This window comes from Typha angustifolia, chromosome 15 (assembly GCF_048772165.1).
Source record: "Typha angustifolia cultivar Huaian chromosome 15, ASM4877216v1, whole genome shotgun sequence".
Taxonomy (NCBI): domain Eukaryota; kingdom Viridiplantae; phylum Streptophyta; class Magnoliopsida; order Poales; family Typhaceae; genus Typha; species Typha angustifolia.
In genome coordinates this window covers 17,231,353-17,251,814 of record NC_133253.1, presented here as the reverse complement: position 1 = coordinate 17,251,814, position 20,462 = coordinate 17,231,353, and the positions used below count along the sequence as shown (strand labels likewise).

The 20,462-nt window shown below is 37.2% G+C and overlaps 2 protein-coding genes across 2 annotated transcripts; one reads left to right on the top strand and one right to left on the bottom strand.

Moving 5' to 3' along the window:
* Nucleotides 1-2,247: 2,247 nt before the first annotated feature.
* On the top strand, nt 2,248-4,928 carry LOC140778589 (transmembrane 9 superfamily member 11). The gene is made up of 2 exons (XM_073123382.1): nt 2,248-2,405; nt 2,541-4,928. The coding sequence occupies exon 2, from the start codon at nt 2,564-2,566 to the stop codon at nt 4,535-4,537; it is 1,974 nt and encodes a 657-aa protein (XP_072979483.1). The 5' UTR covers nt 2,248-2,405; nt 2,541-2,563; the 3' UTR covers nt 4,538-4,928.
* Nucleotides 4,929-5,957: 1,029 nt separating this feature from the next.
* On the bottom strand, nt 5,958-15,223 carry LOC140777663 (probable cyclic nucleotide-gated ion channel 6). The gene is made up of 7 exons (XM_073121932.1): nt 14,868-15,223; nt 11,237-11,813; nt 9,995-10,207; nt 8,929-9,233; nt 7,372-7,483; nt 7,011-7,247; nt 5,958-6,923 (listed from the first exon to the last, which is right to left on the bottom strand). Exons 1-7 carry the CDS (start codon nt 14,924-14,926, stop codon nt 6,243-6,245), a joined length of 2,184 nt encoding a protein of 727 aa, XP_072978033.1. The 5' UTR covers nt 14,927-15,223; the 3' UTR covers nt 5,958-6,242.
* Between the last annotated feature and the right edge of the window lie 5,239 nt (nt 15,224-20,462).

Sequence of the window (20,462 nt, the reverse complement as noted above, 5' to 3'; positions counted from 1 at the left end):
GCATAGGATGTATTAATTTGATCTAGTTTAATATGCAGTGAGGTACATAATTCCAGATTACAAGAATATAGAAGGCTTTGGTGAAAGTGCATATTGCAATTTGTAAGATCATGATTGGAAAGCTAAATGGCACCATTTTATTTTTAATATTATGAATATTTAGCAGAGAGCTCCTCTATAATTTTGATTTCCTTTTCTGCCCTCGTTAAAACATTATTACTCGTCGCCGAGTGGCCAACAAAAATAGGGATTCTATCTCTCTCCTAAAAGATTTTTTTCTTTCTTCCTCCCTCTCTTTCTACTTAGGGTATAAACGAGCAAAGCTTGAGTGAGCTGGCTCAAGCTCGGCTCGAGCCTAAAATGAGTATATCATTAAGCCTCATTCAAACTAAGCTGGATCAAGCTGAACCGAGCCAGATCAAACTCAAGCCAAGTCAAAGAAGAAGAAAAAGAAGATTGAGGCCTGCAGGACAATGCTGGGGGACATGTTGGAGAGTTGCGTGGTAGAAGTGCTGATCCACCTTGATCTGCCAGAGATTTGCTGGCATCACGGTGGCTTATCGTTGCCAAAGGAAGAAGAGGCGACACCATACAATGGCAACTTATCGTTGTTGAAGGAGAAGGAAGAGGCGATGGCTTGGTGAAGAAGGAGGAGGGCACACTATGGCAAAGAAAAAAACGAGGATGTGGAAATGGGATTTGGGGATTAGTGTTTTTCTCACCCCTTTTATACTGAGCCTATTAAGCCGAACCTAAGTGAACCGACTTCAGCTCACACTCAGCTCAATACTAATTTTGAGCTAGTTTTGACGGCTCGAGCTCGGCTAACAACCCCATTTCTACTCTCCTCTTTCTCTTAATTTGTTTTTACTTCCTCTTTATTCATCTTTCCTCCCTTGCTATCATCTTTTTCTCGTCCATCTTCTTCGAGGTATCCTTTGGACTATGTTGGATCTGTCTTATCCCTACCCTTTCCTCCCTCTCTGTTGGTTCTTTTATTGTATTTATCATTGTTAATCTCCTCTTTAATTGCTTCCCTTTTAAGTTGCTCTGGCTATCAACAAATTCGTTTACTTTCACCCTTCCTCTATAGCCATCCTATTTGGCGTCTCCCTCTTCTGTTCTTCAGTCACACCTACCTTCCTCTTTCCCCCTTCCTCCTTCGTTATCACAAACATGCAGCCATTGTTGTCTTCCTCCTCCTTTTAGTTGCCATGGTAGTTCTCTCTCTTTCCCTTTGTCTTTGTTCTCTTGACGCTTGTCTTGGCTTGCTTGACCCTTTTCTTATCTCGCCCTGACTTGTCTTGTCGTGACAAATGGAGATGCTTTGGTGATGTCAATATTTGTGTGTGGTGCTAGCTATGGGTTGGCATCAAGCTGTGTTAGAGGGGATATGGAGTTGTGTTAGAGGGGATATGGAATTTTTCATGCCTTTGTAGCTCTTAGCTAACATGTTATTCTTTTATTCAAGTTACGTGCATGGATCAAGCATTTCACTTCTCTAACATTTCAAGGATTTGTAAGACTTTGTCTTTCACTATTGGATTGCAATGGACTCATCAATTAACTTTAGACCTTTTGTTCTTATGAATTCTAGTGTGTTTTATTTGGTTCTTCATTATAGCTAGTTTATTATTGTAATCATATGTAAAAACATAAGGGTCCGTTGTTATATTTTCCTTCAGGATTTATGTATCAGATTGCTTTTATTGATTTAATTAATTGTTGCCCATTGTACTTTCCTTAAAAAAATAAATGCCTACCTGGCCTCAGCGTATCAAACAATTTTGTCAAAACTAATTAATTGCGCACAATAAATTTGTTCCTTAATTTATATGGATAATTAGCATATTTAATTCACTTGTTTATAATTTCATTTATATCACTTTTATCTCTTTATAATTATATTTAAATTAAAACAATCACATATCATTATCATTCGATTAAGTTATATGTCAGATTTAAAGATACTTATTAGAAGGTTATACATAATTAGATAAAAAATTTAATGTATTTAAAAATAATACGGATCGATTTATAAATTAATTAAATATGAGAGGAAAAAAAAAGAGAGTAATGATTTAAATATAATTATAAAATGGTAAATTGAGAGGGGAAATTAATTTTGACATAACCTGTGGGTAAAATAAGGTTTCCCTAATTCATATTCCTTGGAAAAGAAAAGGACGGTCTCTAATAAGTGCATCTGGGGAATTTCTAGAATTAGATCATAGAAATAAGGCAGTGTCGGTGGGTGGTATTAGGCGTTAGCCAACTCAAGCCCGGGGTATAAGAGTCGTGTCCTCACTGCATTCGTTTCCACGCTCCTTCTTAGATCCAAGCTCTTTTCCGCAGCCCATTTCTGCCGAAGTTTTCCAATCGAAGGCGCTCCCCGGAAGCCAAAGGTGCGTTATTTGAACTCCTTGCTTGATCCAATTTTACCTTTCCTAATCTTTCATTGCTATAGATCTAAGAACTCAACCCACCCAAGACCTACAGATCTCAACTTTTTGATCTGTTTCCCATCTGCATTTGTTTAGATCTGGTTGATTCCGGTGCTAAAATGGGACCTTTGTCGAGATTGGCCATCTGGGCCTTGGTTGTTTCCCTTGTTCTCCACTCCGGAGATGGGTTTTACCTGCCCGGAAGCTATCCCCACAAGTACCAGGTTAGAGACGCCTTATCCGTGAAGGTAAACTCCCTTACCTCCATTGACACAGAGATGCCCTTTAGCTACTATTCACTCCCCTTCTGCAAGCCCGACGAAGGTGTCAAGGACAGCGCCGAGAACCTCGGCGAGCTCCTCATGGGTGACCGCATCGAGAACTCCCCTTACCGATTCAAGATGTACACCAACGAATCTGATATCCTCCTTTGCCGATCTGATCCCCTGACGCCCCAAGATTTCAATCTTATGAAGAAGAGGATTGACGAGATGTATCAGGTGAATCTGATATTGGATAACCTCCCGGCAATCCGCTACACGAAGAAAGATGATTACTTTCTCCGGTGGACGGGTTATCCGGTTGGTGTGAAGGTTGGAGATGCATATTATGTGTTCAACCATCTAAAGTTCACCGTTTTGGTGCACAAGTATGAGGAGACCAATGTGGCCAGGGTCATGGGCACTGGTGATGCCGCAGACGTAATACCAACCTTGGACAAGTCTGGAGCCGGAACACCTGGTTGGATGGTTGTCGGGTTCGAGGTCGTCCCTTGTAGCTTTCAGCATGATTCTGAGTCCATCAAGAGCTTAAAGATGTATAATAAGTACCCAGCGAAGATACAGTGTGATCCGACGATGGTGGGCATGGCCATTAAGGAGAACCAGCCTATTGTGTTCACTTATGAGGTATCATTTGTCGAGAGTGATATCAAGTGGCCTTCTCGATGGGATGCTTACTTGAAGATGGAGGGAGCGAAGGTTCACTGGTTTTCTATACTCAATTCCCTCATGGTTATTGCGTTCCTTGCGGGGATTGTTTTGGTGATCTTGTTGAGAACTGTGCGAAGGGATCTAACTCGGTATGAAGAGTTTGACAAGGAGGCTCAGGCACAGATGAATGAGGAGCTTTCTGGATGGAAGCTTGTTGTCAGTGATGTGTTCAGGGCTCCAGACCATCCATTGCTGCTTTGTGTGATGGTGGGGGATGGTATTCAGATTCTCGGTATGGGGGTGGTGACCATCTTGTTTGCAGCACTTGGATTTATGTCTCCAGCGTCAAGGGGAACTCTTATCACTGGAATGCTGTTCTTCTATCTGGTTCTTGGAATTGCAGCTGGATACGTCGCTGTTAGGATGTGGAAGACAATTAAGTCTGGAGATCACTCTGGATGGGTGTCAGTTTCATGGCGTGTCGCTTGTTTCTTTCCTGGCATTGCATTTCTGATTCTGACCACGCTAAATTTCCTATTATGGGGTAGCCACAGCACTGGTGCCATCCCTATATCCTTGTTCATTATCCTGATCCTGCTGTGGTTTTGCATCTCAGTCCCTCTTACACTTGTTGGTGGATTTCTTGGTGCCAAGGCACCTCACATCGAGTACCCTGTTCGGACAAACCAGATTCCTCGTGAGATCCCTCCACAAAAATACCCCTCTTGGTTGTTAGTTCTTGGAGCTGGGACACTACCCTTTGGCACTCTTTTCATTGAGCTCTTCTTCATAATGTCAAGCATCTGGATGGGCCGTGTTTACTACGTGTTTGGTTTTCTTTTCATCGTCTTGATACTTCTCGTTGTTGTGTGCGCGGAAGTCTCTCTGGTCCTCACTTACATGCATCTTTGTGTGGAGGACTGGAAGTGGTGGTGGAAATCATTCTTCTCATCAGGATCAGTTGCTATCTACATCTTCCTGTACTCGGTGAACTATCTCGTCTTTGATCTTAAGAGCTTAAGCGGGCCTGTCTCTGCTACCTTGTATCTCGGTTACTCGCTCTTCATGGTCACTGCCATCATGCTTGCTACTGGCACAGTTGGATTCATTTCTTCGTTCTGGTTCATTCATTACCTCTTCTCATCAGTGAAATTAGATTGAGGTACTCTCATGGCAAGGAGCATCACCCACACCAAAGGCATATTTTGAGGATTCCTTGAACAAATGGAGAATGTTATCATTAAATTTCGGTTCCTATCTCCAGCTGCTTTATTTTGATATTCTCCAGAATTAATAATACCGCATGGGAGCTCCTAGGATTCTTTATTGGTTATAGCTAAGTAGAACTTCTGTTTCCTGTATGTTGACCAGCTACTGTGTGCTAGAATCAACTCATCAGCCTTTTTTTTTTCTTTCCTCAATTTTTTTTTTGTTGCATTTACTCTGTTATTAAGCAGTAATTTATGGGCCTATCTCTAATGCAGTTTGTATCCAGTGACCTTTAAGAAATATCTCTCAATGCATTTATAAGGTTCTAAATGTTTTCTTCGAATGGTTTCCTCCATCACATTTGAAGGATTCTACTTGATCAAGTTGCTTTGCGTCCATATTGGCATGCAATTTTGTCATCAAAATTTCTCTTTTCGCTGTGAAACAGGACTTTTGGTACAATAACATTTTCTTTGCTTTCAAAAGCGCAAGCTTATGCATTATTTGTCTGCAGCCTGCAAAAAGAGTTTCCCTGACTGTAAGCAAGGCGAATCCTTTGAGTGCTTCTTCAGACCACTCCTTGGAAGACCTCAAGGATCTTCACCTCCACAGGTGAGAGAGGTGGAAGCCTGTGTAAATTAGCACCTACGAGGTGAAGATTTTTGAGTTCCAGAAAAGCCACCAAAGGAGCTCCAGCAGGAAGTGCAAGACCTTTCTCAGCCCCCCTTGGGGATGGAGATCTATGTCACTCCGACAAGTAAAGAGGTGAGGGAGGGCGGGAGACCCGGAAGGCTGAGAGGGGTGATGAGACCAAACCAAAGCAAGCGAAAGTAGAGGGGCAGCTCAGGAACAAGATGTGGTTGACCGACTCTGACGCCGCGTCTAGAGCCGGCTGGCCAAGGTTCAGTTGGCATTCTTTCTCGCAAACGAATGTATATTTCTCGGAAGATATTGTTACTTGGAATTTCGGAAACTGATAACAACTTATTATGCTCAAACTTAATAGGCATAAGTCTATATAGTGTGGTATATATTAATATACCAACCAAATAATAACTTATCTCAATAATAATTAACTAATATCTACTCTAAATTTTATATTTGCCAACTTAGTATTTTGCCTTTAGAAAATATCACTTTAAATATCCTCACTCTCGAAAAATAGTATTTTGATCATTGGCCAAAATCTCTCCTAGATTTATTGTTTTCATAACATATCAAATGTAATTATTATACTATAATGTTGATTTACAACCAAACATCTAAGTAGTCTAAATTGGTATAAATTTTCTTATGCAAGTTTAAAAAATAAGCATAGTTTACGCCACAACCAAACGACACACACACACACACATCAACTGCTAACCATCTGTAATCCCAATAGCTTTCTTTGCGTTAACCGGATAATAATAGTCAGTTTGTTTAAACACCCTCATAGCGTCCCTCAGTTCTAAAAGAATGCCATCATAATGTCGTATTAACAAGCTAGCACTTACATACATACTCAGTAATGACCAACTGGCAGATTTTAACACCATGTTACATGGAGGAGCTTCTCCAACTTTCTTATACTACATGGATTTACAGAAACAGATAGGTCTGGCCACAGAACAGATGCATCTCAGTCATTCTTTGGCTGAAGTTATTGCAGACTAAATCAATCAGTATCCCCTGCAGTGAAATCAGGTTCAGGAGGCTTTTGTAATTTCAATATCTCCCTAGCACTCCTCCTATCACGGAGTCTATGGACTCCTCGGAGGGCATTAGCAGCAAATCGAGATGCATATATGGCTGCTCCAAGGCTAGAGTGGCCACTAACACTGTGGGCATGGAGTCCCTCTTCTTCCTTACGCCGGAGTTCTGCCAATTTCCTCTTGGAATAGCGTCGCCATGCTGCTTGAATAAAGGAGGCTGCCCATGTCCTCCACTGTTGCGAGTAAAAGCGGAAAGTGTGTTGAACCTGTCTGCTATGAAGCCGTCTGAATTGACTAGCGACAAACTTCAGTTCATCAGCTACTAATGCAAAAGCTTCCACTTCCTTCAAAGCTTTTACTGTCCTAGTGGAAGTTGGAAAATTAGGACTAGACTTTGGATCCAGTGCCCAGGTTAACAACTCCTCTCCACAAAAATCTCCCTCTTTCAGTAAACCTCGGTTGAAGAATCCGCTTCTGCCACCATCAGTGGTTATACTCTCCAAACAACCTCGGATGATGAAAAGCATCTCATCTACAGGATCACCTTCCCTCAGTATATAAGAATCTTCTGTGTACAGACTAGGTTTCAACCGCTCACATATTGCATCTAGCAATCGCTCATCCATGTTCTCAAACAGAGGGACCTAGAGACAAGGAAAAAGAGCATAAAGGATTATAGGGCAAAACCAGAACAGTAGCCAATATAAAACATTGAAATAAATATGGCTTACCCCCTTCACCAACTCTAAACAGAGATGGCGTTTGATGTCCCTCCTGAGGTCTTTGGGAAGGCTCTGAACCAAGCTTTCTTCATCCACTCCCCGTGTCTCCAACCATTTGTACTGTTCATACCGCCTAACTCGTTGTCTAAGCTCTGGTGGCAACAAGCGATGATGCATCCACTGCTCAGAGTCACGCTTCCTAACTCTCATCTCTTCGAGCCGTATTGTTAATGACTGAAGATAGGTCTGCAGCAATAACACGCTGATTGTCAGACAAGAAAATGTACTAAAAGTTCCAGGGCTGCCATATTGATAATATTAAGTTGATTATATGATAATAGATGGGGAGGAAAATGAGATGGTATTCTACCTGCATGTTTCCAATAAGGAGGGCAAAGAGAATAAGACCAAGAACAGCTATTGTGATTGAAAAGATCACCTCTCCAGGATATGTAGTTGTTTGCAGGCCTTGGCCAAGTGTGCTGTTGCATTTAATACAAAAGTTATACACAATCTCTGAAGTACAGCTAGACATTGAAATCTTTTTATCATCATGAACATTTCATTTTCTTAAAATTGTTTCTGCTGATGATAGATACTGACTTAGCTAAATGAGCATGTGTACAAAACTACAAATCATTATTCAAGAGTTTGTCCACTTGAGAACCTATTTGTAGGTGTGTTCAATGGCTATCTTAGCTCTCTTCTAGAACAAATTAGTTCAGCCTTGACTTTTGAAGAGCTTGCAACCCAGGCTTCCAAATATTGCCTAAAACTTGAATTCATCTCTCTGATGGAATCTGGCATCCCTTTAATATATTCCCCGTGGAAATCCGCAGAAGTTCCTGGTTTTACCCATTCTCTTTTCACTAACATATGTAAAGAGCCTGTGTTCAATCATGTCATGACAGATTTATTCTCAGTAGCCACCTCATTTTCAACCCTCTGCTACCGCTAAGAGAAGCAAACATAGAACACCCTCAAAGTGGCTGCCTTAAGTGCATTTCATTCCTTTTTTAACATGATGATAACAACCTTACAGCCACTAAAAGGGGCAAAAAAAGGTGTAATGACAAAAGTAACCTCCAAAATGAATTATGAACTGTTCAGCAAATGTCTTAAAGACATCATTACTCCGACATAAGCCCAGAGGACTACACAAAATAGACTATAGACTCCTGAGAGTAAAAATGGTTTCTTTATGGAAGGGAGTGAATAGTTTAATACATAATAGCAAATCAATTGTAACACCTCAGGAAGAATATTTGTAAATATAGATGTACACACACATACACATGTGCATGTGTGTGTGTGTGCGCTCACGCATGTGTGTGCATATATAGAGTCTAAAGGGCAGAGGAGGATGAGATATGCCAAGTGAACTACATCTACGAGAACTCGAGTGCATGTTTGCACTTTGCACCCTGCACTTCCTAGCTGATTGCAAATATCCAGGATTCAGCTGTAGGTTGCTGTATGATAATCATGCACCAAGAAGAGGGCTGGACACAACATAGAGGTTTGGTTTGACTTCTTAGGCCCAAAACAAGAGCTCAATAAGCATGGATTACAAGTTTACGACAAATCAAGAATTGCTCATAAGCAAAGAAAAAGTAATTCAAGTGTTACTAATGTTCACAAGATTACATGGCAATCCATGATTTCCTGTGCAGGCTATCGAATTATTTATGAGAGAGATCTCTGATTTTAAAATTCAGTCATATATGGTATATTTGCTGCTCAGTAGGGTAATGCAGCTTTAGGACTATCCTGAGCTGAAGGCCTGAAGATAATCATATGCATTAAAGCAGCCATTCTTCAGGCCTTATTTTATGGGAACAGATGAGAGAATTCAACTTCAATAAAATATGAATTCTGAAATGGAAAGAAACATATTTATTTCTCTCAGTAAGAACAAAGGGATCACCTTAGGTTTTGCAGTCCCCACCAGAAGCAAAAGAAGAGTTTGGAAATAAACTTTCTGGATGCAATTATCCCAGACGTCAGGGCCTGAGCATATATACCAAAATTGAATGGCGGATTGTCACCACCCGCGGAACATTTATCATTGAGAACCTTGTGGCTGTCATTGTGCCATATGTCATAACCATCAAGATGATGATTGCCACAATACAAGTAATTGTCAACACATCCTGTATGGTTTTTACAAGCTAAATGCCAGCAATCATCTTCACGCTCAACAGACAACAAGTACCAGAAAGAACCAACATTCTACAAAAGGATAATAGAAATAGTTATAATAAAAATTAAGAAGATGCCGTGTAAAGAAAAATTGACCAGGAAAAAAATGAACGATTAGACAGTACCAAAGGCCATCTGCTTGATAATAATTCCATCCATTGACTAAAGAAAGATGATCAACAATTCTACTATATGCAATAATCACAAATCATAGGCCTTCAAGAACACCCATATGGAATTAATTATAGATATCTATAACCCAATGTAATATGCTCTGACCTTAGAAACAAATAAAGTTTAGCTGCCCTATAGAGGTTTCTTAATGCGTGCAATTCATCAATCAATGGCTCAAATGGTGAACAACTCTTTGTATCATAATGGTCAAACATATGAGGTTGCTTCATTGTCAGCTAAAGCATCCACCTAGTAAAATAACATTACTCTCAACAATTCACCCTTTGTCACTTCCAGGTTAATGGCTTCCGAGACTGCTGACAAGAGGATATGCAGTTCATGAATTTAAGGAACCATTGACATGTTCCTTATTTAAGAACACAAGTTAGGATATTTCGTATGCATTATTTAGCCGAAAACAAATTGTGAACCAGAGCCAAGTGAAATTTAATTTCCAAAAGAGAAAAAGAAACAACAGAAAAGATGCATTCTACATCATCATTTCTTATTTCTAATGCATAAAAGTTGGAAGAAATTTTATGAGAATTTTTATGGTGAGGTCTGTTCAAATAAAGATGCTGGTCACTGAATGATAGACTAGACAATGTGGTACTCACATGACCAGCTAGCATAAACCATAGCAGATAGTATGCAGCACCAGCCCAAGCAGTCTCAACAAAGACACCAGCTGTCCTTTTCAAGTCTGAAGTTAAGGGAAATATCCGGAAGAATCTTGGGAAATACTGAAGAATGATAATCAAAAGTAACGCGTTTTTGGTAGCCAATACATCTGAAGCTTCTGAACTTTGAAGAAATTTCCAAATCACAATCTGCAAATAATAATTCGCATTAAATAGAACTAAGAAAATGTAGCAGATTCAGAACAAACAAATATTAAAAGGTGATATTATGTTTGACACAATGATTCTGAATAAGCAAACTTAGTGAAAAGGTGCAATTAAATCTGACACAATAAGGTAAATGGAATGACTAACATAACTAGCTCTCTGTCGTTTCCTTTTTATATTTTAACTGAGGTCTAAAGAAACTGCACTAAAAGAACAAAATAAGAATACTTAAAGAGTTAACGTTGGTAGAATATTACTCTTCCCTCTAGGAAGGCAAAATTTGAAGTTACTTCGAAGTCACAAAAAGGGGATGCTGGTATATGTAAGATACTTGTATTTTTTTGGTACACAGAAACATTTCAAATAAAATTAATGTCGCGCTTGATAATTGCTTTTAAAGCCAAAAGTGAACACCTGAGAAGAAGACATACTTAATTCCCTTGTTCCCTGAAAGATCTTCATTTTTACATATCTGTCTGATGATTCTTAATACAACTGAAAGAGAACCTTGCCCAAAGGCCAATTTAATTCATAATTTGACTCGATGTGAACAACTTTATATCTTAGGTTACCCAAACTATTAGTTAGCTAAAGTAAGAGATCTAACTAGACCAAAATTAAGGAAATTAAACTCAACCAAGTCCAAATTAATGAACCAAAGCATAATTGGGTCCAGCTAAGTTCAAAGAACCTCAGCTGGGTTAATTGAGCAGTTGATGCTGACATCCAGAGTGCAGAGAAAAAAAAATCCAGATTTGTCATGATATAGTCGCAAACAAGAACTGAGCGAAGCGTATATTTTGCCCAACATTCTACAGCACTCACGACAATGTCCTCATACCAATACAATGTTTTCCTTCTTCTATTGATATAGCATTTGAAGTTCAATTAGTTTGTTGGATTGCATCATAGTGCGTACAATGTAAGCCCTCAAACAAATTCCTTCCAATGTAAAAGATGCCAGAATAAATGTACAAAATCAAAAATTAGTAATAGAAGACTTCTTCAAACCTGCGGAAGTGGTAGCACTGCAAGAAAATCCATGATGAAGAAGCTTGTCAAGTACCTCCTAGCAATCTGTGTTGGGTCAATTACAAGTTCACCTCTACCAAAAACCCGAGATGATGGAGCAATGTAAGCAGTGAGGAATTGAAAAACCATATGAACAACATAGAACAAATCAATAATTGACCGCACTATGGTTGATGCTATAGCTAGCTTCTGGTCTATCCCAATGCAATTGGATCCATTATCGACTACAGGAAGATAAAAGAAGAGTGGATCCACTGCTACAGCGAGAATACAAGATATGACGAAAAGCCTATTCATTCTTAAAAGGAATTTATCTTGCGGATCCCAGATTTTCTTCTTAGAAGCCTTAAGATCTTCAGGAAAAACTGCCTCAGAGGCACCAAATGGAAGAGAAGAGCCAAGTGATCTGAGCATTGCAGAACCCCGTTTCATTCCTATCCTGAAAGGCTTTAACAAATTAACTGATCTAGAATCAGATCCTGATATGTCGTATTTGCACTTGTTCATTCGTCCTGTATCAGAAGATAAGGACATCCTAGGACTTGACTCCTCCAGCCTACAAAACAAACACATGGTAAATGTACAGCAAAATTCAGTCCCAGGTTACTCTAACAACAAAAAACTTTGTAAAATTCCAACAGCATAAGATGCTCCAAGTTCCAATGAGCATAGAATTTGACACTGAAGTTCAAACAAGACAGGTCTTATCATAAAGGGGAAGTGTTCTATAAAATTGCAATTGACTTTCAACTTCCAGACATTCTGTATTTACTATTTATACATGAGACAGGGACAAGGTGTAATAACCAGAAAGAGAAAAAAAAAAATTTGAAGGGCACTTGCACCTCCCTCCTTCTCCCTCATCATTACATGACGAAAGGTGTGGCCGCAGGGTTCTCAGTCCACTAGGTGGGTTTCCTAGTAAAAATCAAAATTTAAAAACTTACCTTTAGAAAAAAAAAACTAACCCTATTTCTCTCTCCCCATGCTGCCATCACCCTCTTCCTCCATTCATTGGAGCACGTCATCAAATCCGACCAAAGGAGCCTCGCCGGAGCAATCAAAGACTACTCCATGACCCACTGATGAGTTCTCCCCCACCTTACATATTTAATTTGGATTTAATAGAATAAATACTATGTTCCTTCATTTTTAGGAGTTTGTGGCTTTGTCGGCAAAATCATCGACCGACAGCTTCAGGTTATCACTTCACTAATCCGGACTTGTATGGGAGGACTCGTGCTGTTGATGCCCTTGATTGGTGTTGTTGATGTTGGGTTTCATTTTAGCTTTCAGGTTTAGATTTAGGTCCAAATTTGGATTGCGTAGGCAACCTAAATTCATTATCTTAGTGGGTTGTGGGGTAGGCTACGCCGATTGGGTTTGGACCTTGGGCCCAACCCATTAATTGTATTGAGTGAGTTGTGGGCCAACCATAACCCACCCAACTCTTTGAGCTTGATTTAGCCTAATTTAGTAATTAAATTAGTTTTAAATTTCAAAAATCAAAGTTATGAATAGATTAAAATATATTATTTGTTTATTATTAAAGGTGACAATTTTGCTTCGCACTTGGACTAGATATTTCAGTCATTTCAATTAGACTCAAATAAGTGGGTTCACTCACGCAACATTTGTCTTGGATTTTGGTATTTTATGCTGTCATGTATTCTTCATGCTTATATATATAATGTTGTCTTTGTGAAATATTATCATGTTATCTCTATGCAAAATAGATAACTTAGTGCATTGCTATTCTTCATGTAATAACAATTATATCGACTATGAGTAACTGGTGGAAAACTTAATTTGTAATTTGTATGACTTAGATAATAATCGCAACATAGATCGCTCCGTGACTTTCCGTGGTAACTCAAATCTACCTAAAAATCTAAAGCAATTCTATTTTAAATTACTACAGTGACTTTCTTAGTTGACTCTGACAAAGCTTAAAAACAGTCTTAAGCTATATCAAAACCGATTTTGTTATTACTTTTGGAGTTTATTATTATTGATTTAGAGTTGGTAGTTCATATTGAATTCTTATTATTATGGATAAAGAAATTTATCTATCAAAGTTTCATGTATCTTAAGTTTACTAGGGTATATGACCAGTCATAATTCCGGATTTGGGTTGTGACACAAGGTTCTCCGTTTTGATGTTGCAATATTCCTTATTAGTCTAAAGTGTTCTTCAAGATCATGTAAACCTATTAAGGTATGATAGCAATGGCCTAAATAGTAACAGTGAAGCAGTTATTCTCCTGCCAGCTGGGTCTCCATCTTCATGGCAACTCTACTACTGCAAACTTTCCATTGGCCAATAATCCAATTAACTGATTCACAAAGGGAAAACATCAAATATACACTCTATAGCAATGGCTTTCTCAACTTAACTGTCTCCCCTTTTAATCATAAGTAGAACCTTGCTGGTAAAGGATTTCTATCATAACTCATAAGAATACTTGAAGACAAAGAGAGTGCTGTACAGAGAACATCCAAGCTTTACTGGAAGAATTAAGTAGCATAGCATTTCATTGTTGAATTCGTCAAGCTTCAAATTTAAAATCTGATGGTTCAGAAAATATAATTGATCTGTTGTCAATTTTAATTGGAAGACTGCAGGAAAAAAAAAATCAAATTTTGCCTATGAAGAACCATAGAAACATATGAAAGATAAATGAGACAAGGAAAGAAGTAAGGAGATGAGATAATTATCTTTTAATTATATATGCGATAATTATCTTTTATTTATATTCCAGACGGCATATGCCAAATTTTCTAATCGGTATCTCTATAAGACTTAATGCTTTGAGATAATGAAACAGGGAAGAGACAAATTGGAAGAGGGTCAGGCTAGGTTGTAAAAACAGTATCTCTACGTTATAGCCTTATAGGGGGAGCATCTTGCACTTCCCAAAGCCCACATCAATAAAAGCCCTGTGCAATAGGATGCCTTTATCTTGTGTTCTGAAAGGCTCCTTCTGCTGATGAAACAAGGATGAGGGGAAAAAATGAAGAATATATAGGGCTCAGTTTGTTTGAAACCAAAAGTAACTGGAATAACTATTTTTATCTTTAGGAGAACTAGTGCAAGTTTCACTTGCTTGCCTAATGCAAGGGGAAGAGTAATGAAAACAAAGATGATTGAAACCATTATAATTCATTCATTTAGTGAAACATAGTGCCACTAGTGGAACTACAAACTGAAAACAAAGGATAATTAAGTTTTCAAAACACCCTTCCATATTAGAGCAAAAGATAACCTATTTGGCAGAATAAAAGCATAAACCTGACCGCTCCACTTAACTTCCAGTTGTACGTAATTGCAGAAGACGTATAGTTCCCTCGACATATATCTCATATAATATAAGTGTTTTCTGTAAACCTGACTAAATTCTTTCAATAAATCAAACTGTAACGAAAGCAATAGAATGAAAGAAATATAGCAATGTTGACACATTCATGTCAGCAGTGCACTATATCGATTATGCACAGCAATCTCTTTAAGAAAGAGAACCAAAAAAAAAACGAAATTTAGGCAAATTCTACAAAAATATTTGTATAAATCAGTAACAAAAAGTTCGGGAGATATAGATTAACAACAAACCTGACAAACTTCTCTCTCTGCCCGTCCATATACTGTGCTTTATAACCACAACCAAACATCTTGTACCACCTACGGATCACCACGGCCGAGAACTGCAGATTGGATCCGAAGACGGTCAAGATATCGAGATCGGGGACTTAGGTATTGATCCTCTCGAGCTCTTTGACATCAATTCCAAAGGAAAGATAAGGGATTAAGACAAGGGAGGGGAGTAAGTGGTAAGGAGGGATTCGGCGCCAGAGATGGTGGTGGTGGTGGTCTCGATCGGATGATGGGAGATGAAGGAGGGGAGCGAGAGTCGTAATGGGAAGTTCCTCCTGTGATTTCCTGAAAGGTAGAAGCCGAGTCTTTTAGCTGGTAAATGGAAGATTTGGACAGCGTCTTAACTTTTACATTACTGGGGCTGCCAAACCGCGGTAATTATATATATATATATCATTTCACTGTGAGTAAACAACAATAAGTGGTACCAATACCCAAAAAAAAAAAGAAAAAAAGTGGTATTATTCAACAAAAAGCAAAACAAAACAAAAGAACTGGTGCTAAGAAGTTCGAGTTTTTGACTAATGTAAGTCTATCTCAAATTATTTTTTTTAGGAGTTTATTATATTTTAAATTTTAGTTTTAATTATATAATTTAAAATTTAGTTTTAATTATATTTACCATCATATACTTTGATTCCTTATTATTTTGCCCCAAAAATCGTATGAATATTTTTTTAGACTTTTAAAAAGTTACAACTAAATCAATCTGTTAGTCTTCTGTGACTTAGAACTGACATGTCGAGCATGTGAACAATATGTTATTTTCAGACAGACTAAATTACCATAATGAAGATAAAAAATAATTTTGGATAATTTTGCCTTTATCTTCTTTCTTGCGCTGAACTACAAAAAAAAACTTCCCCTCTTCTTTTGCAAATCTCTTTTCCTAAGCTATAAATTTATTCTTCTTATCTCTCGTCATCTTTCCTAATATGACTTCTAGCACAAGCAGCACGGCAACACCAAAGACATTATATCTCTCAGCATTCCTCACATGACTTATAGGCTTATAACACTCTAGTGTTTTCTCCGATATGTGAGTTAATTCTCTTAGACTTTTAAAGTTGAGAGGGAATAGTTCAGATGAAAGTAAAAAAAATGAAACAAGTAAGATAGATAAGTAATTTTAAGTTATCAGCTAATAAAACCTAATATTTTTCTCTAACAACATATGGATAGAAATGTAAGTTTAGAATAGCTTTTAACGATGTCTAAGGAGTTGTAGTTTTTCAAAAGTACATGAGATATTTATATGCCTTTATAGTACAAGGCAAAGTAATACCGATCAAAATATAGAGGAGCAAAACAGAGTTAAACATAAAATTATATATGAAACTATGTGTGTTTTAAAATCGCTATCACAATTAGTAATTTTTAAGCATAAATTGTCATCAACTTATATTAAAAATTTTAAATTATTCAAAAGTTGTCAAAGTCTCAAAAAAAAAAAATATATATATATATATATATACTTTACCTGTTCAACAATTTTCATATAAATCATTGACTGAAAAAAGAGTTTGTCAAGACTTCTCAAAATTTCTAAGTGACTTTTAAATCTTCACAAGTTAGCTAGTCGGTAAAAAAGCTCAAGAAGTTTCAGTTTTGTCCTCTGAAAATTTTGAGGATCCTCTTGCAATTGACCACAAAGGCTTTGAATATATATATATTTTTTCTCTATGTAAAAAGTACACGTGGCTTAGGATGCGGAGGGAAATGAGTGCAGATTTAGTTCATGGTGTGCCAATAAAATAATATAGTACATCTAAAGGTTTCAATCAGCCAAGTAGAGAATACATATAGTCTATATAATTTAAGCAAATTAATGAGAGTCTTTGGATGTGTGAATTATTAGGAGAATTAATTTAAGCGCATACAACAATGCACCATTATTAATTTGTATAGCGACCCCACACCATGGTCCATTATCAAATCCAATGGAATTGGGATTGAGTGAGGATTATTCTATACTGCTCAGCAATACATTATCTATCAATCAAACTCATCCGATGGTTTTAATTTCGTCCACTCTAATTTTCTATCATATATAATTTCTAATTTTTAGTATAGTTTAAATTTAATGACTACAGTACTCAGTTACACTTGATACTAGTTTTCTAGTATCGATTCTAAAATCACATAATGTAAAAAAAAAGAACATATTAGTTAAAAGGATTTAATTATGTGTGCTTAACTTTTAAATTATACGTTGTTTTTTTCTATTAAGATTTCATTCTTTTAGATATAATTATAATAAATATAATTATGCCTTAATTATAGAAATATATTTTAATATTAAATTATTTAGAGAGACTTCAATTTAAATATGATTCTCTATCTCTATCTATCTGTTATTAAATTTACTTTAAATTAATTTTAAACTAACAACAGATATATATAAATAATAAAAGATAATCAAATAAATAAATTTTAATTAAACTTTATTAAGTTAATTATAAAAAAATATCAGTACTCTTATTATGATATATATACATTACTCCCGACTAACGATATATATGTATTTACTTAATAAATTGTCAAAATAATATAATTATTAAAATAATAATAATTATCTATTGAAACAGTGATATCTTTTAAATTTATTGTATTCATATTATACCTCTAAGAATCTTAACAGTTACATCTTATGCAGCCTAGATTTTATGCGGTGGGGGGTGATTGTCCGGCAGATCGCAACAAATGACTTTTAAAAAATTTGTATTAATACATGCAGAAATTCTACTGAAGAGTTGGAATATATTGGCCGGACTTGTCTCTTATCGGATAGCCAAGACTAGAACGCGACCCGTTTCACCTCAATCCGAAAAGCACCCGCATATATATATATATATATCCATGGCTTCCAGTGTTAGGGTTCTCCGCTCAGTCGAGTTGTCCCTCGGAAATCCTCCTTCCTGGGTTGCCATCGCTCATTTGGTGATTGGTTTGTCTTTTTCTCGATATTTCTTGCTAATTTTGATGGTAGTTGATTCATTGTCCGTTGGTTGCCAATGTCGTTAGTTGCAATCGTCTATTGTTGATGCCTTGCTGACTGTTTTATTTCCTGATCTATTAGATTGCTCAAGAAGTCAAACTGTACCGAAAGTATTTTAGGTGTAGCGCTTCGATTAGCTTCATTACATCTTGATTGAGCTTTTGGGGATTGTAGATATTTGCTGGAGCAAAACTTTTTTGCCTTTTCTACATGTGAATCTTTAACTGCTGTACTTGGAATGTTGTATGTCTTACGATTTTTATCAAATAAGTTCGAGCTCCTACCGATGATATCAGGAGAAGGTATGTAGGTAAGAAGAGATATGGCACATTATCCCAGTGATGAAAAGTTTAGTAATCTGAACTAGCATTCGAAATCCTTGAATGATTGGTGCTCCCTCGTTAATTATGTTGCTGAGGTTGAGGAACCAAGATTTCTTGACTTGCGGATATCAGGCATTCTGAGGGATATGTATTAATCTTGTCTTGCTTAGATATACACTACCGGGATAAGGTTTTAAATCATTTTCCATTGGCTAATAATCATCAGGTATCAGAAAAATCCATTCCACCAGTTGGACCCTTGAGTATTAGTATCTTAGTAAGTAATCTTAACTCCATTTGCCATTACTGTCAGATTTGTCAATGCTAGGCCCGCTGAAGCTGTTGAGATGTAAGAATTTGGTTTGTTATTTTATTTTTGTGCTTAACTGCTCATCCTTTTATCATTCATAATACAGACATATCAGATAATTTACAGAGAAATGGTGAATACAGAAGAAAGGAAAAAGAACAAAGAAAAGAGAGAAAGATTAGGGAAGACATCTTTACTCTAATTGAATGAGAGAGACAGTTAGGATTAGTATAGAATCCAAATTTTTTACTAACTGTACAGTTTACCATAAAAATCAGGTGATCCAAGAAACTATGTGGGCATTTGAGGAATACTTCAGTAAACTGTACGCTAGTAAGACCCACACAGCTGTTTGGCCTATGACAGAAGCTGTTTACTATGCAGAGTATAATCAGGGAAAATCAAAATTTTGACAATTTATTTGAATAGCTTTAGTTTGGCCTAGATTTGATTTCTACCAGTTGCTAATTGTGCTAGTTGAATCTTCATCACAGATTCCAGGCATTCCTAGGTTTGAAATGCTGGGCGCATGATAACTCAATATTGGAGATTGTGAACTTAAAACTCAGAATATACTCTTATGCACTACAGCTTCAACGTGAAGTCGTACTAATTTTTATTTGATTCTACTCCAGTTAGTGGTTTGTGGTTTAATGATCCATCCATTATTGACTTCGTTCTACCTAAGGAAAGTTGGAAGGTGATACTTTGGTTTTCCATTCATTCCCTTTTAGGACAGTCAAATGGTGTGTTAATCGATACATTTTTACTTCTTCCTTTATTAAGTGCTTAACTTAGAAGGGAAGGATCTTTGCACCCTCAGAAGAAAATTCTAGCAACCCCAGGGGAAATCCAGGACTAGTAGATGCACCTCACAACTTTCTTCACTGTATTAGTGTGGCTCCATCATGGTCATCATGGTAAGATTCAAAACCTGAAAGAACCGCTAACCCATGAAGGTGAATGAGTTGAGAATTTGCCAATGCTGTTTTAGTTGGGAATTTGATATCAATCTGTGTGCAAGGTCATTGTTAACCATGTAAGGTGGCAGCAATCTGTTGGGTTCTGCCCTGAAGCTGCAAGAAATTCCAGCCCAAAGTGGCCTGCATTGGTATGTTTTATGTTGCTTTCTGCCTGGTATACTAATAGTTTTATATTGTATTACAGAATGGTTCACACTGGGGTTGATAATTTTGATTGCTTGGCTTAGATAAACATAGTATATAACCTCTGTTAGCTCATGCCTTGTGAAGAAATAATGACCTCTTGATTTGTAGAACACTGAGTAGTCTAGTTGTTTTGCCGATCTATTGCATCCATGTGGCTTATTCTGATCCATGATACAGACGACTTGGCTAATTAGGTGATTGTAGAAAGGTTTAGAGGTGAGTACCATTCATTATCTATCAGTAGGTTACTATTCCACAAACTGGAATCGTACTACTTGAGACCAAAATTTTACTTTCCCTATCATTCTTTTGATCTACAAGGGCATTTATTAGTACATATATAGGAATCGATATTTTTTTAGTATTAGGTATGATCCTTGCTCATGAACTGACTCCAAATTACTAATGTTTGCAGAATTCCAAGTAAAGACCTCCAGATGACATAAATGGTTTTACTCAAAGAGGCATTCTTGAATAGTACAGCTGGAGACATTAAATAGATTTCCTTTAAAGTATTTATTTCTCATATTGGTTGCAGGCTTGCAGCAGTTACTTTTCCTTCTGCTTGCACTCGTGCTTACAATTTTTTTTCCTGAGAGCAACGCACACATTTAATTTGTCAGGATTAAGGTAAACCTTTTTTGTCCATAGTCCTGCTGAATATAATTCTTTTCTTCAAGTTGTCACCTACTTTTGTGATGTTCAGCTTTTAGACTTCCAGAAGAATTCAGATGTCATTAATGAGAGATCAGT

Coding starts and splice junctions, on each gene's coding strand:
- LOC140778589 (XM_073123382.1), top strand. CDS start 2,564: ATGGGACCTTTGTCGAGATTGGCCATCTGGGCCTTGGTTGTTTCCCTT.
- LOC140777663 (XM_073121932.1), bottom strand. CDS start 14,926: ATGTTTGGTTGTGGTTATAAAGCACAGTATATGGACGGGCAGAGAGAG. Junction 10,208..11,236: donor CAGTGCTACCACTTCCGCAG/GTTTGAAGAAGT, acceptor TATTATTTGCAG/ATTGTGATTTGGAAATTTCT. Junction 7,484..8,928: donor TGGGGACTGCAAAACCTAAG/GTGATCCCTTTG, acceptor TAAATGCAACAG/CACACTTGGCCAAGGCCTGC.